This window comes from Orcinus orca, chromosome 9 (assembly GCF_937001465.1).
Source record: "Orcinus orca chromosome 9, mOrcOrc1.1, whole genome shotgun sequence".
Classification (NCBI taxonomy): Eukaryota; Metazoa; Chordata; class Mammalia; order Artiodactyla; family Delphinidae; genus Orcinus; species Orcinus orca.
The window spans coordinates 32,921,363-32,945,068 of NC_064567.1; the positions used below are offsets into that span (position 1 = coordinate 32,921,363).

General features: G+C 38.8%; 1 protein-coding gene and 1 long non-coding RNA gene across 4 annotated transcripts in view; both read right to left on the reverse strand.

Moving 5' to 3' along the window:
- Positions 1-4,118: 4,118 nt before the first annotated feature.
- The window catches only part of CAV1 (caveolin 1), a 34,047-nt gene continuing 14,459 nt past the window's right edge, over positions 4,119-23,706 (reverse strand). For 2 of the 3 annotated variants that reach the window (XM_004269858.2, XM_012533042.3), the window contains exon 3: positions 4,119-6,332. In XM_004269858.2, coding sequence (XP_004269906.1) covers positions 5,991-6,332 — 342 coding nt within the window. In that variant the 3' untranslated portion in view covers positions 4,119-5,990. Of the gene's footprint in view, positions 6,333-8,317; positions 8,375-23,706 lie in introns of all 3 variants that reach the window. The other variant, XM_049715227.1, reaches the window with a different exon arrangement.
- On the reverse strand, positions 19,796-22,262 carry LOC117201337 (uncharacterized). Its single transcript, XR_004483342.2, has 2 exons — positions 22,135-22,262; positions 19,796-21,366 (listed from the first exon to the last, which is right to left on the reverse strand). It is a non-coding gene; the product is annotated as an uncharacterized LOC117201337 (long non-coding RNA).

Here is a 23,706-nt window from a genome sequence, read left to right on the forward strand (position 1 = left end):
GGAAATCAAAAAATACCTAGAGACAAATAACAATGAAAACACGACAATCCAAAACCTATGGGATGCATCAAAAGCAGTTCTAAGAGGGAAGTTTATAGCTATACAAGCCTACCTCAAGAAACAAGAAAATTCTCAAAAAACAATCTAACCTTACACCTAAAGGAACTAGAGAAAGAAGAACAAACAAAACCCAAAGTTAGCAGAAGGAAAGAAATCATAAAGGTCAGAGCAGAGCTAAATGAAATAGAAACAAAGAAAACAGTAGCAAAGATCAATAAAACTAAAAGCTGGTTCTTTGAGAAGATAAACAAAATTGATAAACCATTAGCCAGAATCATCAAGAAAATGAGGGAGAGGACTCAAATCAATAAAATTAGAAATGAAAAAAAGGAGAAGTTACAACAGACACCACAGAAATACAAAGCATCCTAAGAGACTACTACAAGCAACTCTATGCCAATAAAATGGACAACCTGGAAGCAATGGATAAATTCTTAGAAAGGTGTAACCTTCCAAGACTGAACCAGGAAGAAATAGAAAATATGAACAGACCAATCACAAGTAATGAAATTGAAACTGTGATTAAAAATCTTCCAACAAACCAAAGTCCAGGACCAGATGGCTTCACAGGTGAATTCTATCAAGCATTTAGAGAAGAGCTAACACCCATCCTTCTCAAACTCTTCCAAAAAATTGCAGAAGGAACACTCCCAAACTCATTCTATGAGGCCACCATCACCCTGATACCAAAACCAGACAAAGATACTACAAAAAAAGAAAATTACAGCCCAGTATCACTGATGAATATAGATGCAAAAATCCTCAACAAAATACTAGCAAACAGAATCCAACAACACATTAAAAGGATTATACACCATGATCAAGTGGGATTTATCCCAGAGATGCAAGGATTCTTCAATATACGCAAATCAATCAATGTGATACACCATATTAACAAATTGAAGAATGAAAACCATATGATCATCTCAATAGATGCACAAAAAGCTTTTGACAGAATTCAACACCCATTTATGATAAAAACTCTCCAGGAAGTGGGCATACAGGGAACCTACTTCAACATAATAAAGGCCATATATGACAAACCCACAGCAAACATCATTCTCAATGGTGAAAAATTGAAAGCATTGCCTCCAAGATCGGGAACAAGACAAGGATGTCCACTGTCACCACTATTATTCAACATAGTTTTGGAAGTTTTAGCCACGGCAATCAGAGAAGAAAAAGAAATAAAAGGAACACAAATTGGGAAAGAAGTAAAACTGTCACTGTTTGCAGATGACATGATACTATACATAGAGAATCCTAAAGATGCCACCAGAAAACTACTAAAGCTAATCAATTAATTTGGTAAAGTTGCAGGATACAAAATTAATGCACAGAAATCTCTTGCATTTCTGTACACTAATGATGAAAAATCTGAAAGAGAAGTTAAGGAAACACTCCCATTTACCACTGCAACAAAAAGAATAAAATACCTAGGAATAAACCTACCTAGGGAGACAAAAGACCTGTATGCAGAAAACTATAAGACACTGATGAAAGAAATTAAAGATGATACCAACAGATGGAGAGATATACCATGTTGTTGGACTGGAAGAATCAATATTGTGAAAACGACTATACTACACAAAGCAATCTACAGATTCAATGCAATCCCTATCAAATTACCAATGGTGTTTTGTACGGAACTAGAACAAAAAGTCTTAAAATTTGTATGGAGACACAAAAGACCCCGAATAGCTAAAGCAGTCTTGAGGGTAGAAAACGGAGCTGGAGGAATCAGACTCCCTGACTTCAGACTATATTAAAAAGCTACAGTAATCAAGACAATATGGTACTGGCTCCAAAACATAAATATAGATCAATGGAACAGGATAGAAAGCCCAGAGATAAACCCATGCACCTATGGTCAAGTAATCTGTGACAAAGGAGGCAAGGATATACAATGGAGAAAAGACAGTCTCTTCAATAAGTGTTGCTGGGAAAACTGGACAGCTACATGTAAAAGAATGAAATTAGAACACTCCCTAACACCATACACACAAAAAACTCCAAATGGATTAGAGACCTAAATGTAAGACTGGGCTCTGTAAAACTCTTAGAGGAAAACATAGGAAGAATACTCTTTGACATAAATCACAGCAAGATATCCTTTGATCCACCTCCTAGAGTCATGGAAATAAAAACAAAAGTAGACAAATGGGACGTAATGAAACTTAAAAGCTTTTGCATAGCAAAGTAAACCATAAACCAGACGAAAAGACAACCCTCAGAATGGGGGAAAATATTTGCAAGTGAATCATCGGACAAAGGATTAATTTCCAAAATATATAAACAGCTCATGCAGCTCAATATTTAAAAAAAACAAACAACCCAATCCAAAAATCGGCAGAAGACCTAAATAGACATTTCTCCAAAGAAGACATACAGATGGCCAAGAAGCACATGAAAAGCTGCTTAACATCACTAATTATTAGAGACATGCAAATCAAAACTACAATGAGGTGTCACCTCATACCAGTTAGAATGGACATCATCAGAAAATCTGCAAACAACAAATGCTGGAGAGGGTGTGGAGAAAAGGGAACCCTCTTGCACCTTGGTGGGAATGTAGATTGATACAGCCACTATGGAGAACAGTATGGAGGTTCCTTAAAGAGCTAAAAATAGAATTACCATATGACCCAGCAATCCCACTACTGGGCATATACCCAGAGAAAGCCATAATTCCAAAAGACACATGCACCCCAATGTTCATTGCAGCACTATTTACAATAGCCAGGTCATGGAAGCAACCTAAATGCCCATCGACAGACAAATGGATAAAGAAGATTGGTACATATATACAATGGAATATTACTCAGCCATAAAAAGGAACAAAATTGTGTCATTTGTAGATATGTGGATGCATCTAGAGACTGTCATACAGAGTGAAATAAGTCAGAAAGAGAAAAACAAATATCGTATATTAATGCATATATGTGGAACCTAGAAAATGGTACAGGTGAACTGGTTTGCCGAGCAGAAATTGAGACTCAGAAGTAGAGAAAAATCATATGGACACCAAGAGAGGAAAGTGGCAGGAGGTGGGGGTTGTGGTGTGATGAATTGGGAGATTGGGATTGACATGTATACACTGATGTGTATAAAATGGATGACTAATAAGGAGAAAAAACATAAAAAAAATAAATTGGTAGACTGAGTAAAGCAGATTGCCCTCTCATGTGGGTGGGCCTCATCCAATCAGTTGAAGGACTGAATAGAACAAAAAGACTGATCGTTTCCTGAGTATGAGAGAATTCCTACTGCTTGAATTCTTTTGTACTTGAACATTGGTTTTGTCCTGCCTTTGAACTCAAAGTGAAACATCAGCTTTTCCTGGGTTTCAGCCTGCCAACTTTTGGACTGGAACTATACCATCAGTTCTCCTGGGTCTCCAGCTTGTTGATTTACCCTGAAGACCTTGAGACTTTTTAGCTTCCTTAACTTGTATGGACCAGTTTCTTACTCCTTAATCTCTCTCTCTTTCTCTATATGTAGTTTCCTAATATATTCATATATGTATATTTCATATATGTATTTCCTATTGGTTCTGTTTCTGTGGAGCACCGTGACTAATACAGAAGCTCTTAATGTAAACTTAGCCAAGGCCAAAATAAATTATTTCTGAAATGTGCATCTTAAAAATTCCAGTTAAGAAATGGCAAAAATTCAAAGCAAAGCCCCCTCCCTGAATGTATCATTTATCAATGGAGAAAGTTAATATCTATCACATAAAGTTGTTGGGAGCTCAAATTAGATGACATAAAACAAAACATTGAGTAAACTGCTAAACAAATATTTCTTATTAATTATAACTTTCACCTGAAGTAACTCATGAATGTTGATGGCTTTAGAAGAAAGAGCCCAACTAAATGTGGAAAATGTGGTCTTGAAAACTGGAAGACCACCACCCCCAAAAACATACTACAAATATGTACACACACCATGAATATGCTCATTACACACACACACACACACACACACACACACACACACACACACCACAGAAATCAACACATACAGACCTGTTTTGAGGAAAAATAATAAAGCTGACAAACTGTTAAACATTTTTATTGTGCAGACTTATAACTTTACAGGACATGCAGGATAAAAAAGTGTAAAATATCAGTAAGCATATAAAATTTCAGCTGTCTTTTGGACCAGCACTTGATTTGTACAAGGGACTAAGCATCTATATAGAACAGACATGTCTTGGGATACACAGTTTACAGATTGAATCACAAAGCAATTTTCCAAGTGATTTTCCTCATATAAAGATAAAAATATCTTTGCACTTAAAAATATTTCAGTATAGTACATTTTCAGTTTTGTACACAGTTTAAAAGTAAAACTATGTCCATGCCAGTGTCTGTTTTAAATGCAAAAAACCTAAGTAGGTAACAGGTTGGCAATTAAAGTGTCAGGAGAACTGGAAGAGGCCAAAAAACAAACAAACAAACAAAAAAACAAGCAGAATTCCAACAGTTGTATGGAAATAAAAATAAAAGCATAACTGAAGGTTAAAAATAAAGTCCCCCTGGGAAGAATCTTAATATGAGCAGGAGGAATAAAAAGCTTTTTGATGTACCAGGCAGCTTTCTGTATGACTCAGGTTTACAGGTAAAATTCCTCAGTTTGAGTTCAGAAGAATTTGAATTTATTCCAGCAAAATTACCTCAATCTTTTATTACTGCCTCCTCCCCCATCTTCTCTCTGAGCAAAGTGATGCTTGGATTAGGTCCAAAGCTCCTGGCAGGGGGAGGGGCCATGTGTCACAGCATTACAGACAGTTGCAAGTGCTTTACTTTGAAGAGGTCACATTTGCAACAACTCTGACAGTCTCACACAATGGCCTCCATTTTATGAGCCCTTCCCCAGAGGCCCACTGATCAGCTGAAAAGGGAACACAATGTTCAGCCACTAAACCACCCCAGTGATGGATTAGTTTGGAGTCAGGAAAGCGTGATTATTCTTGAAAATAAACGAAGCTGAATAGACATGCTGACCTCATTCAGCTGGTGAGAGACGGGGACAGTTGGCTTCTACTCCTGCCAGCCCAGAGAGGGCTTGGCCCCATTTATCCTCCTTAATTCGTTTAATGGGGCTGATGTGGACCATACTCGATATGGGTAAAGATGTTGTGTCATCAAGTGCAGACATGAACTTCATCTGATTCTGTATCTCAGAGTCAGAAACAAGTGTGAAGAACTAGGTAATGGATTTTTCTAATTTTGGTCTTCAGGGAGGCTGCTGACCTAATGAAAGTTGATGAGGTGGACCCTATTTGAAAAGGAAAACCTGAAGAACAGGAAGGCACTTAGGTGTCACCATCTATATAACAAATATTCAGGCACAGAAAGTATCACAGGTTAAAATTTCAGGAGAGTAAGGCATTAGTCGGATCATGTGCAGATTATATTTTCTAACTTGATAAAGATCACTAGATTCCACTGGATCATTAAAGTGAATGGCAGCAATTCACTAACAGTTCAGAGGGAAGAGTTGGTTGAAAACTGCCCACATACCTGTACACTCAATGGCAATAGCCTGGAATTCTTCCCTTACCATAAAATGATCAACATTTTAGAATAGGCAGTTGAGGTTGTTAGTTCTTTTTTTTTTTTCTCCTCCTCAGTTCTTCATATTTCTCTCAAATTATCTTTCAACGATAGGCTCATATCTCAGCCAATAAAACAATGATCCAAATGTAAGGAAAATATTTTAAGTGGGTTTTAAAAATTCATAACCCCCCAAAAATAGAAGACATAGCTCAGAAGAGACAAATAAAAGTTATGAAAACTGAGTGATTTCTTTGCTCTGAACCAAGAAAATTCATTCATGTATTGTTGCTAACAACTTGAAATTGGCACCAAGAAAATTAAAAGGGAAAAAAAGAATCGGATATACTTCTATCCTTGAAATGTCATTTATATTTCTTTCTGCGTGTTGATGTGGATATTGCTGAATATTTTGCCAATAGACTCAAATAGCGGGTCACAGAAGGCGTGGACGTAGATGGAATAGACACGGCTGATGCACTGAATCTCAATCAAGAAACTCTTAATGCACGGTACAACTGCCCAGATGTGCAGAAAAGAGAGAATGGCAAAGTAAATGCCCCAGATGAGTGCCATTGGGATGCCAAAGAGGGCAGACAGCAAACGGTAAAACCAGTACTTCGTCACAGTGAAGGTGGTGAAGCTGGCCTTCCAGATGCCATCGAAACTGTGTGTCCCTTCTGGTTCTGCAATCACATCTTCAAAATCAATCTAAAAGGAAGAAGTGACAGAACATGAGCATGAAATAGAAGAAGAAAAGAAAAAAAAAACATTTCTGAGTATGCATAAATATATATTAGCTTTTATGTACAGGTTCTGTGTAAGATGCTAAAAGGCACCCAGCAGCATAAGCCTCGCTTGGAATTTGTAGGAAATTCAGAGATTTGGGCCCCACAAAAATCCCTAGGAGTGGCATCAAGGAGATTTTCTAACATGTCCTCCAGGTGCTTCTTTGCTGTGTGAAAGGTTGAAAACTGCTGCTCTGAGGGAAACTAAATGGATATGATAAAATTCCTGCCTTCAGGTAAAACCCAGCAACATGGATAAGTATACATGGCACTCAATAAAATGTAAATGACATGACCTAAGTTAATTGACTCCAAGACAACTACACACACAATGTTAAATGGTAGTTAGTTCATAACTGATTATCAACTCTTCAAACATTCAACTGGTAGAATATCTTCAGGAAATTAGATCATCGTGAGCTCTGAGGATTCAAGAAGTCTTCATGGGGTGGTGGGACCTGAGCAGGGATTGGAAAATGGAGTATGATTTGGAAAGGAAGGAAGAAGGGATCTTGAAAATGCAGTGAGCAAGGCCCCAGGAACAAGGAAGGATGATACAGTGAGTGTCACAGGCAGATAGACCTGTGTGGCCACGGCTGGAAAGATGGGTTGAGGCCAGATTCAATTTTATTTTATATACAGTGGGGGTCTATTGAAGATGTTGGAGTGGAGGAATACAGCCACAATCAATGCAATCATTTATCAACATGAATTTGATATCAGTGTCCAGCCTGAGAAAAAAGGAAGAGACTCAAGGCAGAGAGATTCTTGCTGTATCTCAAGTTTGAGATGGTAGGGCCAAAACTGGAATAGGCCATGAAAAAGAAAAAAGAAAAGAATAAATAATGAATTTCAGGATGTTAAAGGAAGAATCCACAGGACTTAATTACTTCAAGGATAGGGAGAGAGAAAAGCCTAAGGTGAGCTTTGAGCTTTGAGCTTCAGGTTTTCCTGCTAGAGAGAGCAGAGGTGACATTAAAAGCAAGAAGAAAATTAGGAAGGCAGTTAAGAAAATGTTAAGAGAGAACTTAATTTTTGAATTGAGCAAACAGTAAGGTTTTGAATAAGGACAGATGCAAACATCAGTGATCCACACCTGTACTAGTCCCTTTTGGTGGCCACTAGGAAGTAATCAAATGAGTTTGCAGTCACATAGCACTTAATAGTTACCAAGTGCTTCTACATGCATTGTCTCCATGTGATCTGGGATTTCAAACCAATCTGGGAAGGTAGGTTGTCATTTTACAAAAGAAGATACTTAGGTTTAGAGAGGTGAAGGTGACTTGCTGAAATCAAACACAAAGCAATGGTGGGGACAGAATGCAAACTTGGCCCCTTTCCCAAATAGCGTTCTCTCCCACAGTATGTGTTCACTTAAGCAATTAATTCCCAGGAGCTCTTATCCCTCTGGAAGGATTATATAGACTAAACTGAAGCATAGGGTAAAAAAATTACCACCAAAAGAATAGGACAGGGCTTCCCTGGTGGCGCAGTGGTTGAGAGTCCGCCTGCCGATGCAGGGGATATGGGTTCGTGCCCCGGGTCTGGGAAGATCCCACATGCCGCGGAGCGCCTAGGCCCGTGAGCCATGGTCGCTGAGCCTGGGCGTCCAGAGCCTGTGCTCCGCAATGGGAGAGACCACAACAGTGAGAGGCCCACGTACCGCAAAAAAAAAAAAAAAGAAAAGAATAGGACAGAGCCAGCTTAACTGCTTGGTGGTGGCAGCAATATGAAGGGATCTAATGTAGTTTGAAATCCAAACAAGTTGATGACTGCTAGCAGCAATCCAGCTAATCTCAGGATTAGGGAATTAGAACTTGGGTGACTCCATGGAGCCTCTCAGTGCCAAGGAGCCACTTTTGATTCAACACAACAAAACCTCTTTCGTAAAAAGTACATAATACTTACCAATAGTTAAGGTTTATTTTCTAGAACATTCTGTTTCTTGATCTGTTGTCCAATGTCCTAAGAATATGTAATATATAAAAATGGTATGTCCACAATTATCTAAATGAAGCTAAGTAAATTTATTGTTGTTCTAATGTTTTCTTTCTTCATTTAGATCTAGACTCAGAAGTAAACATTTACTTGTGTGTTTTCAAAGGCTGTTCTAAATATGTGGCAAGTCAGATCAGTCCTTTAATGAAGTTTCTGTGCAGTTTACTTGTCTACTGTGGGGTTTTGCTCAGATAATGCATTTTCCTAGAGCTATTAAAAATAAAGCCCTGCTGTTTTCCTTCATCCAACTGAAAGGTACCCAAAGAATTGAGTATTTTTTAAAGATGACCTTATTTTGTAAGAGGATTTGGTGAAGTCAGAATGAATGCGCTAGAGCAGGTGTTCTTAACCTGAGTCAAAGGATGGGCAGTGTTGGTCCACGAATGCCCTGAAGTGGGTGCATACATTTTGAATGTACAATAGAAAAGGGTCCATTGCTTTTTCTTAGAAAATAGTCTATTACCAAAGAAGGCTGGTAAGCACTTTATGGGAACAGAGGATTCCTATCTCTTTACAGAACAGAATTTATGCACGTCTGCCTAGAGATTCTTTTCCAAGGGAATGGATAGTTACTAACATTTGTTGATTGGCTATCATGATCAAACACTGTTCTCATTTAACTTACAGCAACTCTGTAATTTATTATTCCCATTTCATAGAAAAATGTAAGGTTTAATAAGTTGTCCAGGTAAATAAGAGGTGGATTTGAATTTCTAATCTGGTTTGAAAGATACCGACTCTTTCTTCAATACCACATTGCTTAAAAAAATATTTTTCAAATTTTCTCTAAGACGATTATAGTATTTCATAATTAAATGGTACATTAACAAAAAAGAGTTTATTGAATTTAACCCTTTGGTAACTGTAAGAATTCCCATAGTGTGGTCTCTGAGGAGCGTGTTACGATGAGGTCATACACATATATACACAATTGGTCCTTAGTGAAGATCTATGAACATATGCATGTGTGTAAGATTTCTCAATGATAAGTTAATTTTTCTAAACATAAATATAAATGCTTTTTTCAATGAATATTTTGGAAATTCTTAAGCTTTATTTTAACTTGCTTTGATTATTTCAAAGCAAGTTTAGTGTTTTTTAATGCTTTCCAGAAACTGCAGTGAGCATGATTTATTTATCCTCAAATATCCAAGTAAATTTAGAGCAGGTCTCCAGGGGTGGACAGCAACATGACAAAACTAACATGTTATATAAATATATTCAGTTAGTTGCTGCTTTAGTCTTAAAAACTTTAAGTGGCTTAAAATAATATTAAAAGTAGAACCAATTAGATGCAGCTGAGAAAAAAAATAAGGCAGGTTAAGGAAACACAATGAAGCCAGAAATAATGTTTCGTTTCTCTCCACCTCCATTTCTGCAGCAGTAATAGTAATAGGTTTTTGTGAGGAGAACATGAGAAAATTTATGCAAAGTGCTTAGCATGGGGATAGAGCATTGCAATACAGTAAATGCTTAATAAATGGCATGAAAAAAGTACTTGCTCTGGGTGACTAAGCTTTTTAATTGCAATAAGAGAAACTATCAGCTGAAAAGTATATGGTGGCTGTGAATTCAAACCTCATCAATGCTTCAAAAGAGCTAACTTCCATCTGTAATCATCTTTAACACAACCCTCTGAGATGCGTGCTCTTATTCTCATTTTACATATGAGGCTACTGTGGGAGGTTAAGAAATTACCCAAGGACACAAGGATGATAAGTGGCAAAACTGGAACTTGTCCTACCCCAAGTTTGACCTTTTTCTGCTTATGTATCCCTAGGACTATAAGCTCTTCCAGTAGCCTTATTCGCTTAATTTTCACCCATATAGATATGCTTTCTAAAACATTCACATTTTGATTATTAAAGGAATTACTCTTGTTAATGTTTCCATTTTAAGTTAGGACATCTAGTAACTAGGATGTTTTGCATTTTTGGTACTGATTGAATTTCCATGGCCCTGAACATTATGTTCTCACAATCCTGGGCACCTAGCCAAGGACTCTCTCTAAATGGCAGATAAGGAAACTGAGGCACGATTTAAATGGGCCAGGCATTCTCAAGGTCCCAAGTGAATCAGTGGAAAGGCTGAAATTAGAACTGTAACTTCCTGATTCCCAGGCCTAGATCCAGCCCTGCCCTCCACATAATTTCCCTAAGAACTTACATCTCTCTCCCCAGGTCCCTTCTCTGCCTACCCCATTCATATCTCTAGGTCTCCTGTAAGTCTCTCACTGTCTTCTAAGACATAGACTTGAAATGTATCTCTGTGTGAGGTTAGGAGAAGTGTCCTTTTCTCAACACTAATACAGACATTTCTGTACATTTATCTAGGGTGAAGAAAACTGGAGGGAATATTTTGAAAAATATCCTTATTGTACATTTTGATATGTATTCATAATGCACTGAACCCAACAAAGTTCTGTTAGTAATCAGTCATTCCATCTAAAGGTAGTTCACAATTCCATCCATCAAAGCATAGTTGCTTTAGCAGATTCATAGGTATTTAAAGCTGAAGGAATCCTTAAAGAAAAGGAGTCCCATTTGAGATAGAGAAATCGATGGGCAAAGCTGTCAGATGACTGGATCAAGAATACTTTCCCACTTAATGACAGGCACAGGATTGGAATTCAGATTTAGAAACTCTCCTAGGCTCTTCCACAGCTGTCTGCTGTCACCATACATCCTCAATCATCTGGATGCTACATTCTGTAGTCAATGTAAAAGGCAGCTAGGCTTGTATGTGAATTTGAACATCACTGAATGAATGATGATGCCTGTTTCTATCTCCAGTGTGCTCATCGTTCACATGCATCATTGGTTTGATTTTATCCCTTATCAAAGCTGTCACTCTGGCGTCCCGTTCCCTCAGGGACATGCTCCTCTTATCCCTCTATAGGAGGGCAGGTCTTGCTCAGAGCAGAACTTTATCTGCTCACCTAGATTTGGAGCAGAACAGCAGTTAGAGATTTGCTTTTAAACAAACACAAAAACCAAGACATGCAGGTGCCATTTAGTTTCTTAGAATGGGATGCCTCAGATGAGGTTGAACAGCTTCTCCAAGAACTGATTTTCTGTTCTGTGATCTATGGAACAAGTTGCGCCTCTGGCCCGAATCATTATGCAGACTGCAAGATCAAAGACATAAATATGCTTCAGTGATATTTCTGTGTCTTAATAGATGCTTTATAAGGAGTCAACAGTTTATATAACTAGATTTTTATAAATGACATTAAATACTTTTGTGCAACATTGACTTATGATGCTATAATTTTGGAAATGTAAGTTAACAAAAATCTATCAGCAGATGTTCAAGAAAAGCAATCTGTCTCATTGTGTTTTAATAATAGCTGGCTAATACAGTAAGTCTCAGAAGATTTCATCTTGTTAAATGTATGCAATGGAAATATTTAAAAAACATTTTATATGTACACAGGATTAAAAAACCATGGGGTCATTTTTTGTCTCAAAATTTGGACATTTTATTTATGAATAAGGAATTTTCAAGAAGGAAACTTTAAGTATATTTGAGATTTAACAAGCAATGATGCTTGCCTTGTCTGTTTCTGTGGGAAAATATCTTTTTAGACTTTTGTCAAAATTGTGAAAAAATCACAAAATTGTGATTGTATTGGATATATGGAGCACATAAATAATAACAAACAAGATGTTTACAGAAGATGTGTGTTGCCTGCTCTAAATCCACAGTCCCACTTCTCTGCCAAGTGAATCTCCGTTTATTCAGGTCTTGGAAATAATTCTTTTATCTCAGAGTTAAGTTATAGTTGGTTATAGACTTGCCAGGGTAATCTTAGGCTCCTTGGTGAGTGGTCAGTTTAGAGTAGACATGTGACCCAATTCTGGCCAATGAGATCTAAGTAGAAGTCTGCTGGGCAAGACTTCCAGGAAAGCTTTATCTTCCTTATGAAAAGAAGCAGAGATATATGGTGTGGCCCTTTGCCCCTTTCATCCTACTTAGAAAATGATGTATTGCCTTAGTGTAGAGAAGTCATCTTGTGATCATGAGGTGACATGTATAATTAAGAGAATAGAAGATGCTGCTTTTGCTATTACCAAACTACTGAAACAATGCCAGTAGCTGTCTGCCTCTAGACTTCTCCTTATGCTCTTATTTTTAAGCCACAGCTCTTCAGATTTTCTATTACCTATAGCAGAGAGCATTCTTAAGTGATATAGTAACTAACACTCTTTCCTATTGTTGGCATAGTAGGTGTACAGCTCCTCATATAGAAACCTGAATTCAACTAATAACCTCAAAATATCTTTTCAACACTACTAGACTCTACCCCCAGAATGTACTCCTTAACCTGTATCAGAAGAGTTTGTTTTACATTAACATTTAGTTTTAGCAAAGTGTAAGTAGGATGATAAATTGAGTATGAAAAAGCAAATTCATGTATTCTGTGATAGCATCTAAGATGACTCCCAGTGATCCCCCCTCCCCCACTTCTTGGTATTCATGCTTTGTGTAACACCCTCCCCTTTAGTGTGGGCTGGATTTATTGATTTGCTTCTAAATAGTAAAATGTGGCAAAAGTGATGGGGTGGTCACTTCCAAGATTAGGTTACAAAAGACCATGGCATCATCTTGCTTCCTTTCTTGCTCTCTTGCTTGCTTGCTCTGCTGGAAGCCAGCTGCCATGTTGTGAGCGGCCCTATGGAGAGGTCTGTGTGGAAGTTAACTGAGGGAGAACTCTAGCCAACAGCCACTGAAAAACTGAGTCCTCAATCCAGCAGCCTGGGAGGAACTGAATCCTACCATTGGCCATGCGAGTGAGCTTGGAAATGGGTCTTCTCCTAGTCGGGCTTTGAGATGACTCCAGCCCTGTCCCCTGGACTGCAGCCTGTGAGAGGCCCTGAACCAGAACTACTCGGCTAAGTCACACTTGGATTTCTGACACACTGTTAGATGGTAAATATTTGTTGTTCTAAGCTACTAAATTTGGGGGTCATTTGTTATGCAGCTAGAGATGACTAAAACAAACCATCTTTATTTTGATGATCATGTTCTATTTTCTATTACATTGCTCTTTTTTCTGTTAGATAATTTAATTTTTAAGCTTATAGAAAAATGTATATAATGAATGTACATAAATATCCTGGAATTTGGTCCTGGAGCAAAGTCTAGAAATATATGAGAAGGAAATGCAGCATTTTCAACTTTCTACAATTCATATCAAACTGAATATTAGAAAAGTTTTAGGCAATTGATAGTGCTATCAGCGCATATCCATAAAGTGCTTGGCTTTCTACCCAGATATGCACCAAGGACTAAGAGCTAGCTCCACCTGGAAGACGCATCACTGAATCTTGACTTCTGAATATAATGTCTTGAATGCACCAGCACAGGGGTAGTGTTGCAAAAGAATCAACTGGAGGGAGGATGCTTGTTAAAATGCAGATGCTCAGGCCCATTTCAGACTCAGATCACACTCTCTGGGTTGGGGCCTGGGGAATCTTATGCAAATGATTCCTAGCGAATGACACATCCATTTGGATTTAGTGACAACTTCTTTTTGTTGCCGATACTCTTTCCCCTCCATGCCTGGAAGCCCTAGTCTGCTTCCTGCTTCTTTCTGGAAACTCCTCATGTGCTGGCTGGCATCTGGAAGTTGATGGATAATGAATGAATGGAAATTCTCTTGAAAAGCTATTCCTAATTTAAACCTATAAATATTTATTATTGGACAAGGATGAATGACTACTATTTATTATGAAAAACACAAAAACTGGCAATAGAAATCCTGATTTATTTTTCATGACTCTAAACCCAGTATAAACAAATGAATGTTTTAAAAATCAAATACGTACTTCTAAAATCCTAACACATGAACCAAACCCACACATACAGAAGGAGGGTTGAGACTAATTTCAAACTCCCCTCAGTGTTCTCTCACATATTTCCAACATGTTGAACAGCCTTTGAAGTCAGTGAAATAAATGTTGTCCATGAGTGTGTGGGTGTAGAGAGGGCTGAGAACCAGCACAATTAAATGTTACCAGAACACAGGAACTTTGCTCTAATGCCTATGTGTTTTCTCAGGGGCAAAGGCAAAATACCCATTTGTTTACTGGGCTGAACTAGCACCACTGTAGGAAAAAAGCTGCAGTGTTCTTCCAGCCCCGATTGAAAAGAGGAGGCCTGGACTGTATTCTTAATGCTTATGATTGCTTGGATTTCCAGAGGATCCACACACGGTCCTAGGAAAAATGTAAACCTGGGGTGGGAACATTGAAGTGTTCTTGGGCTGCTTTGGGGTAGCAGGTGCTAGGCAACTTCACCTTGTGGGAGAGCACAGGATTGCCTGAAGGGAGAGGGCTGCATTACTAACCAGGGTTTCAAGCTGAAAGAGGACAGAAAGGTGGGTATATACCTACCTCTGAGTGAGAGAAGAGGGCTGGGTGTAGAAAGAGGGGTGCAGAGGGGACCTGCAGTCCCTGGCCTGGGCCTCTAGCTGGGACCCTTGAGTGTCTCTCTTTGGATTGACCTCCCTGTTGTTGCTTCTCAGACATTACAGAGACCTCAGAATAATGATATTTTATACATATAGTGTCCTATTTCACTCATCTGCTTCTCTTCACAAACTTGTGAAGTTCTAGGTTATCTTCATAACAAGAAAGGAAAATAGTCTTTTATTTCCCCAATAAGGAAAGGTCACTTAACTAATAAATAAATGGATCAAACCAGGACCTAGGGTAGGTCTGTATCTGTTGTACCCATCTTGGTATCCTCCACAATTCCTAGTAGTACTATGCACACATTAATTAGCAAATATTCCTTCAATATGTATAATATTTTAAAGGAGCTATAAATGTCCATTGAAAGAATGTAGGCATACATTAACTATCATATTATCTACTATGAATTCTTTTCCAATTTCACAAGTGCACTTTTATTTATCGATATTTTTGGTATCCCATTTTATTAAAAAAGATGTTCTTTTCACCATAGCTCTATAATACCACGATCTGATCAAAATGAAGTGTAGGGTTGGTTATCATTTAAGTTACTTGAACGGCATGGAAAGCCTACAGAGGAGGGGGCAATTCAAACTCAGAAGTCTTCAGCTTTAAGGAAGAATGATTTAGAAAATATTGGTTAAAGCATGTTGTTGCTTTGTTGGGTTTTGCCTCAATGATCTGAATAACTACAGTTGTGTAGATCTGGCCCCAAAGCAGGGGGCACGCACTGGAGTATGTTGAGGAGGGGAAGCAGGGGTGGAAGCAGAAGTAGCAGCCCAGCTCTTCGGGGAATCAGTAGAGCACACCAGTGGGGAAGAGATAGAGTGAGGAGAGTGAATTTGTTCTTTGGTGTCTCTAGTCTCCACTTTTCCTCATGTTTTCGTGTGTGTGTGTGTGTGTGTGTGTGTGTGTGTGTGTGTTTCCCCAGTGCAGGAGGCCTACATTGTAATTTGTACTTTAGAATGAATTTAGGTGACTATGTTCTTTTTCCTGGCAGGGGTATAGGGGGATGCACAGAGCAAGGCAGAGCATCATCTCCAACTGTCCTTTATTGTGTCATTAATGGACTTAGGGCATGAGTGTGGCGGATATATTCTGAGGCAGAAGAGTTGTACAGAGGTTTTGGAAAAGCAATGACATACATTATAGAGTACTATATGACTCAATTGGTTCATCACATCCTGTATGTGAGGACCTTCAAGGCAGGTGTTATTTTCCCCATTTTACAGACCAGGAACTTGAGTCTCAGGGAGGTTGTAATCAGTGACTGAACCAAACGCAGGACTTAGGTCTCTTGGATCCTCCATCACACAACTCTCTTTAACCCCACACCAGTCCTTATTCTGCTTATGAAGCCCTGCTCAATCAGAATCACATAGGAATTTCTGAATCCACGTGCTCTGGTTGCTCTCCCTTGCCTGCAACCATGCTTCCCATCCAAACTAACAGATAATGCTGCCCTGACTCAGCATAACCATTTCTACCAGGACAGGGCATGTGAATCCAAGCCAGAGGATGTGGCTGGCCTCCTTCTGCTGTCAAACCTCCATGCTCAGCATTACCCTCACTCTCCAGCAACCAACCTCTTCTCTGGTCAGGACCCCCTGAGTCATTGACCATTGGTTACGAGGGTCCCCATTGCCTTGTCACCTCTCTGTGGCTTTTTCTGGTTTACCATAACATTGTACCTTTCCCTATTCCATTCCTGTAGGGCCAGTGGTTCTCAAACATTAGTCCACTCATTTCTTCGTTAAAATGCAGATTTCTGGGCACTGAGATTCTGAGTCGGTTGTGTCTGAGAGTAGGGTCCTGGTGTCTGTACCTCCTCCCTCATTTTGATGCAAGTGGTTATAGGTAAGACACTTCGAGAAAGAAAAAAAAAAACTGTCTTAGGCTGTCTTAGCTCTCTGCTAGGTGAGAGGATCTGAAAAATCTAACACTCAGATCTGAGTGGGCATGATATTAAGTTAGTTACTGTGTTGCTCTCTACTGTTGAAAGGCAATATGGTACTCTGCTTGATAGCATGAGGGCTGCTTTGAATCTCAGCTTTGCTAAGCTACTAAACCTCCCTGTGCCTTAGTTTCTTATCTGTAAATTGTGGGTATAATGGTACATACTTCATAAGATTATTCTGTGTATTAAATGACTTAACTTATGCAAAATATTTGGGACAGTGCCAGGGGCAATGGTCAATACTACATCAGGAGCTTCTGGCCCAGGCACCCAAACCAGGAGAAGTGGGGAAGTGTCAGGGATTTCAGTAGCAGTGTTGGGAGGATGGAGGAGCTATCTTGGAACAGGAGAACCTCTTGGCATTCCTGAAACCATTTTGTGCAGGTGGGTGCTTATTTTCCATTCTGCCATTAAGCAAATAAGAAGGATTAGCTCATCTCTTGCATGTGTGTTAGCCTTCTGGAGTTTATTGTAAACATGAGGCATACATGCCCTGGGGGAGAAGATGCTCCAGCTGACTGAGTGACCGGATGTGTCTGAAAGTGGCAGCAACACCAAGCAGACAAGACTCTCTTTGCTTTAGATTAATTCCTTTTTGCCTTATTCTTCCTTTCCTTTTGCCTTTCACCTGAAGGCAACCACCAGGTTTTTCCATCTTTTGCTCTTCTTAGGAGGGAGAATAAATGATCCTTGGGTTTGTATTACACTTTGAAAATTTAAGTTAAATTTCCCTGCTCTGATAACAAAAATATACACTCCTAGTTTACATCCTGTTATGCATTGAATTGTGTTCCTCTGAAAAAGATACGATGAAGTCCTAATCCCCAGTACCTCAGAATGTGACCTTATTTGGAGACAGGGTCTTGTAGATATAATTAGGATGAGGTCACACTGGTGTAGAAGTGGGCTCCCCATCTGAGATGGCTGGCATCCTTATAAGTAGATGGTAATGTGAAGACACAAGGAGAAGGCCATATGATTGATTTGAGTTATGCATCTGTAAGCCAAGGAATGCCAAAGATTGCCAGAAAACCAGAAGCTAGGGAGAGACAAGGATGGATTCCCCTGCAGGTTTCAGAGGGAGCATGGCCCTGCTGACCTTTTGATTTTGGACATCCAGACTCCAGAACCATGAGACTGTAAATTTCTATTGCTTTAAGCCACCTAGTTTGTGATACTTTTTAAGGTATCCCTTGGAAACGAATATACATCCTTTTGAAATTGCTAAAAACTGTCCTTGATGATGAGATGATTTGGGGATTCCAGAGCATTTTCATACCTCCTTGAGTATGCTGTGCACTCTTTCTTCTGGGGATCCCAGTCAGGAACCTAAAACCACATTTGGTGTACCTGAGACCAATTGGCCGTGAGCCTTCTTCAGGAATCTGGAACTATCTCTCCTGTCCACATGGCCTCACATTTTCATTATTACAAAAAGCACCTAGTTTCTGGTGGCTTGGTACAAAGCAGGCTACATATCTTTTGATTCCTTTTTCTTTTAATCTTCAGTCTTCTGGTATTGATTTGGTGGCACTTGTTGATGTTGAGTGTTACCAAACAAGTGACATGGAACAGTTCACAGTGTAAAAATAGGCCAAGCAAGGGCCAGTGATAGGAGCACTGAGACTAGAGCATTGAACTTGAACAGAGAGGAGCCATACCTTGCGGGCGCTTATGTTTGTCATCCTTGAGGAGAAATAACTGCAGCCCTTCAAAGTGTTGGAAGCTTACTTCTCAAATAGAAAGTCCTGTATTGTTTAATGCATGGAAATCTTATTTTATCCAAACATACAATGATAAGGATTCATCCAGAGGGCTCACTTTCTCACAAAATTCTGTGTTTACACTTGGGAGTTTGTTATTCTTTAAACTTCTGGGCATGTCATGGGAAAAATATGAATGATCACTGCACTAAAGAAAATAAAAGCTCTTTCCATTCTATCAAAGACATAAGAGACGGAAATGTCTTCACTGTTTTCAAGCTACCCATTGGTTCACATAGACATTTGTTTGAACCAGAGCTTTTTAAACACTCTTAACTTTTTTTCAGTTTCTACAACTCACTTCCTGATGGCAGAGGTTGTTTCCTACCATTCACTTAAGTCAACCTAGTGTTACTAATAGTTTTCGTCTTACCTCACTGCTTGAATATTTTTCCCTCCAGTGCTTTAAGTCTGTTTATTAAACAAATAGAAAATTAATGAAATAAATCTCTGTAGGTTTGAACATTGCTTGGCTAGTGAGGAAAAGGATTTACACTAGGGTCCTTGTAAGGTCTAAGCAAGGATAATCACAGCCCATCATGTGGCTCCCAAGACATAGCTCCCAAGCTCTACCACAGGGTTACTCCATCTGGGCACTTGTTGGCATTTTGGGCCAGATAATTCCTTGTTGTTAGGGTGAGGGTGCTGTCCTGGGAACTGTAGGGTGATTCTCAACATCTCTGTCGTCTACCCACCAGATGCCAGTAGCACCTCCTAAATTTTGACAACTAAAAATGTCTCCAGACATTGCCAAGTGTCCCCTGGGAGGGGGAGCAAAAAATAATCCCTGGTTGCAAACTGGTGCTCTAGAAAATCAGAATACAATTTGCTGAGACAGTACCTGAACTTTAGAAACATTTATAGCCTAGAATGCATGCATATTTATTGCAGGCACTTTTGGTTTACAGTACTGTGGCCTTGTGAGTTCATTCATTCCTTCATTCAGTAGTTAGGAAATACCTACTTTTTGAGGATGGAATAAATGAACCAAGCAAACAGAGCCAGGATAGGGTCTATGAGCTGGCTACAGGTGTCACTGAAAAGGGGACAGTGCCAATAAAATAGACATGGCCTCTGGCTGCTCAAGCTTACTTTTAGGGTAATAGAGGAAGTCACTTTCTTGCCCCTCCCCAAATCACTAACCTCTTGAATTTAGACCAGACCATTTTTTTCATCCCACCTACCCCACACCCCACACTTATTTAATGGTTTGATTTTGTATGTGTGTGAGATTATTTCTGCTACTAGACTGTAAACTCCTGGAATCTAGTAGATACTAAATTAATATTTGTTGAATAAATTAGTGAATGCTTCCATTTATTAAGTTATATTTCTCTCTTTCTCCTATTTACAAGAGCACAAACACGATAAAATCTCCTTTAGGAAAGAAAGTTCTGAATGTGTTATTATCTGGCCAGGGGCTAGTGATTGCATTTATTGATTGCATTCTATTATTCTAACCCAGTCATAGTAATTTTGGTAAAAGAATGATCAAAAGGTGAGTAATGACAGGGAAGACAGATCTATTCAGTTTTTGTTTATCATGAAATTTGGGTTCATACCTACAGATTTAGGTTTAGATTTAAACCTATAGCTTAGCTTAGGGAGCTGATGAGCTCCCTGAGAATGTTCAGGGGGTCTGGAATTCAAACAACTTCATTTTTACTTTCAGATTCATACAGCTGGGGTGCTAAATGATGGGATTAAAATCACATAGGGCCCTAAATTCTGAACTTTATATGGGTCAGAGAGAAACAGACTCTTTATAGCTGGGTAATGGGAAAATATGATTCAAAGTAATAGCGCTTCCGTCCTGTAGTTCTTAGTCATCTGATCCTATTGCTCACAGTTGGGCTGTTAAAAGAACTTCAGAAATGTGGCCATATATGAACTAGGTGAATTTGATAACTGTCGGCACTCAGAAAGTCTGAGCATTTTCTATTTAGCTAGACATTTTTAAGACCATTGCTCTAACTAAAGTTGCAAATAATTATGAGCTTCTTTGTTATGTGAACTAAGAGAAATTGGCTGGTTACAAAAAATAAAAAACAAAAATTACTGAAAGTTTGTAACCAACTTTGGAACTGATTTCCTGATCCATCTTTGAACACAAACAGCCAGTTTGGAGGCAAGGGCAGTAAAAGGAAAGACCGCAGAGTTCTGAGCCCAAATGAGAAGGGGAAATGAACTCCAGCTCTTGATCTTCTTCAGGACCAAATATTTATTTGCAGTATATTTGCATTCAGCATGCCATCTGTTGATAGCTCAGTATTTCAAAGATGATTTAGTTAAGTCCCACAGCCTTAATATTAAGAGTAAGAATGACAATTGGTAAAATCTAGGAAGAAGGTAATAAAAATAGTATTGATGAGGGGGTCCTCCACCGTTATCTCTGCATGGACTTTTATGCACGTTTACAGCGTTCCACACTTTTATGAATACTGGTTAACTGGAATCACAGAATTTTAGAAATAAAAGTGACTTAGCGATCTTCTAGTTCAACTTATTGATTGTTAGATGAATAAACTGCTGTCCAAAGGGTCCAAGTGACTTTTCCGAGGCCCAAGGTAACACTTGAGGTCAGTGTCCAAGAGAGATCTGGAATTCAGGTTTCATCTGAGGCTCAGTTTCCCCATCTGCTCTGAGGAGTGATTGGCATCAGTAAAGCACTTCTCAGTGACTTCTCTCTTCTCTGTGCCAGGCCCTGGAGCAGTGTGGGACACCTGCCATCCCTAGGTCCAGTGAAGCTTCCTGTGGCCTCTGCACCATTAGGAGAAAAACCAGTGCATGTTGTCAGCTCCATTCCTAGTATGCCTGAACCATGAACCCAAGTGAAAAAGAGGGATAGGGATGATGTTCTGACACTCTAACCTGCTGATCTTCCTCTTGGGGAGAATAGAAAGAATGAGCAAAGGAAAGGGAAAAACACCAGGACTGAATTACATAAGTGACATGAGATTTATCCCACATACAAAGTCTATCTTATGTAGTTGCTATAGCAGAGTTCCAGAAAGCACTTTTTTTTTGTAATAGGAATTTGAGTGATAAATATCATATTCTAATAAAAATTCTAAGGACTCTGCAGGATGAGGACCTAGAGAAGTAATAATTTCCCCACTGTAGCCCTTACAGTCCTGAAAGTTTTGTCATGATACACAGTTTTATTATTAAGAAATTCTGCGAGTCGAAACCAGACTCAATTCCAGCTGTACGTTAGCATCACCTGGGGAGCTTTCCAAAGAGAAAAGAATACATAGGCCTGGGCCCCATCCTAGACCAATTCAATCAGAATTTCTAGGGATGGAGCGTGTACAACAGTATTTTTAAATGTTCTCCAGATGATTTGTAGCTAGGGTAAAGGACCACTGGTCTAAAGTCACAAAACAGCCACCCTTTGCAGAAGCCACACTCTCTCATGAGTTTAAATCACAATAGGGATTTATACAAGCTGCAAAATTGTGTGACTATGCAATGTGTAGGAGGGATTGGATGGGCAGGCTTGCCATAAAGATAATGTTTCATACTGACCTTTTGGTACATACAATGCATGCATTTTGTAGTATTCTACTTTCAGATGTTTACCACTTGCATTCTCAACCACTGTTAACACAATGCCACATCAACTCCTCTTTGCCCCCAAACAAACCAGGTATCCTGCAGGAATAGAGGAAAGTGTTCATACATATGCTTGTGCTTAATTATGAGACTGTGTCAGTATTCTTATACACCAAATTGTAGCTGTAGAGGTAGAAGGATTTGAGAAGCTACATAGACAAGTAAGTAATTTAACACACTACTCTTACAGAACAACCTCTTGTGACACATTCCTGGGATTAACTGCTCTTATTACTTGGAATTTCTTCTCCCATGTAACCTAACTTTTCTTTTTTTTTCAACTAACCCCTTCCTCCTTTTTCCTTGTCCTGAATGGTGATTGTGTCTGAGCAGTATTTTCCTTGTTAAGTCTCATAAGAACCTAGCAGTAACTAAAGGCAGTTGTCATTTTATGTTCACTTTCAACTCTTCTAACAAACTGCCAGACAAAACAGTCCCTCCCCAGCCCTACCTGGGTGTTTCTCTTCATCTCTTATCTCCTTCCTTTTGCTCTTCCCTAGGATCTTTCCAGCATCTCTACCTCCTTATAAGATCAAAACAGATCCTATATTTAATAAGTCTGGCCAATAGCAAATAAAGTAGAGAATCTTGTCTGTGACATTTTTGTTTTTTTTGGATTACATTCTCCTTTTGATTCCATTCATTGTGCTTCCTTTAAAATATCATTAAATTATTGAGATGTTTAATGTTCAGACACAATTGATAGACTTAGTTTTGGTCCCCTATTGCTCAAGGGGTGTGGAGCATGATGGATTCATTTAAGGGTGTGTTTACAATAGTGATTCTCACCCAGGAGATCTTGGTCCCTTAGGGGCTGTGGAATTATTACAAAGGGTTTCCATATCCGTTGTGTTTACCAAGCATCTTGATTTTCCACATCACAAGCTCCCACAGAAATGACAACCCTCTCCTGATATTTTCTTATTTTTCATATATTTACCTATTTGTTTCCCGCTTAATAGCTATACGTTTTATTCCTAGTCTTTTAACATTATCTTACTTTGTATTGGTTTTTATCTTATTTTTATGGGCTATTTGTAATTTGCCAAAAATCACTTTGATGTTATTTTTTATATATGTTAATAAGGTCATTGTAATTGGTGTCATTTGTAAGTTGAGAGTCCTCTTTAACTTGTTCATTCCAGTCATTGATAAAGCATTAAATGTGCTACGACTGTGGTCTTGGCTGTATATTAGATATCAGTCACACCTAAAATTCACATTACACATCATCACCCTTTTTTAATGGCAACTTTCTAGTCCTACCTATGCTTAACTGAATAATGATACTTAGCTTATTGATGAGAAAACTATTTGGGGTCAAATTGACACATCTTACTCTTATCCTTATTATAGTAAATCAACCTCCTATCACGGGAAATGATAGAAAGAAGCATATCTGGAAAAGGAGCTAACATTCATTTCACTTGGCCCAGACATCAATAATGAAACAAATGATGTCTGACCCCTTCTAGAAACATTTAA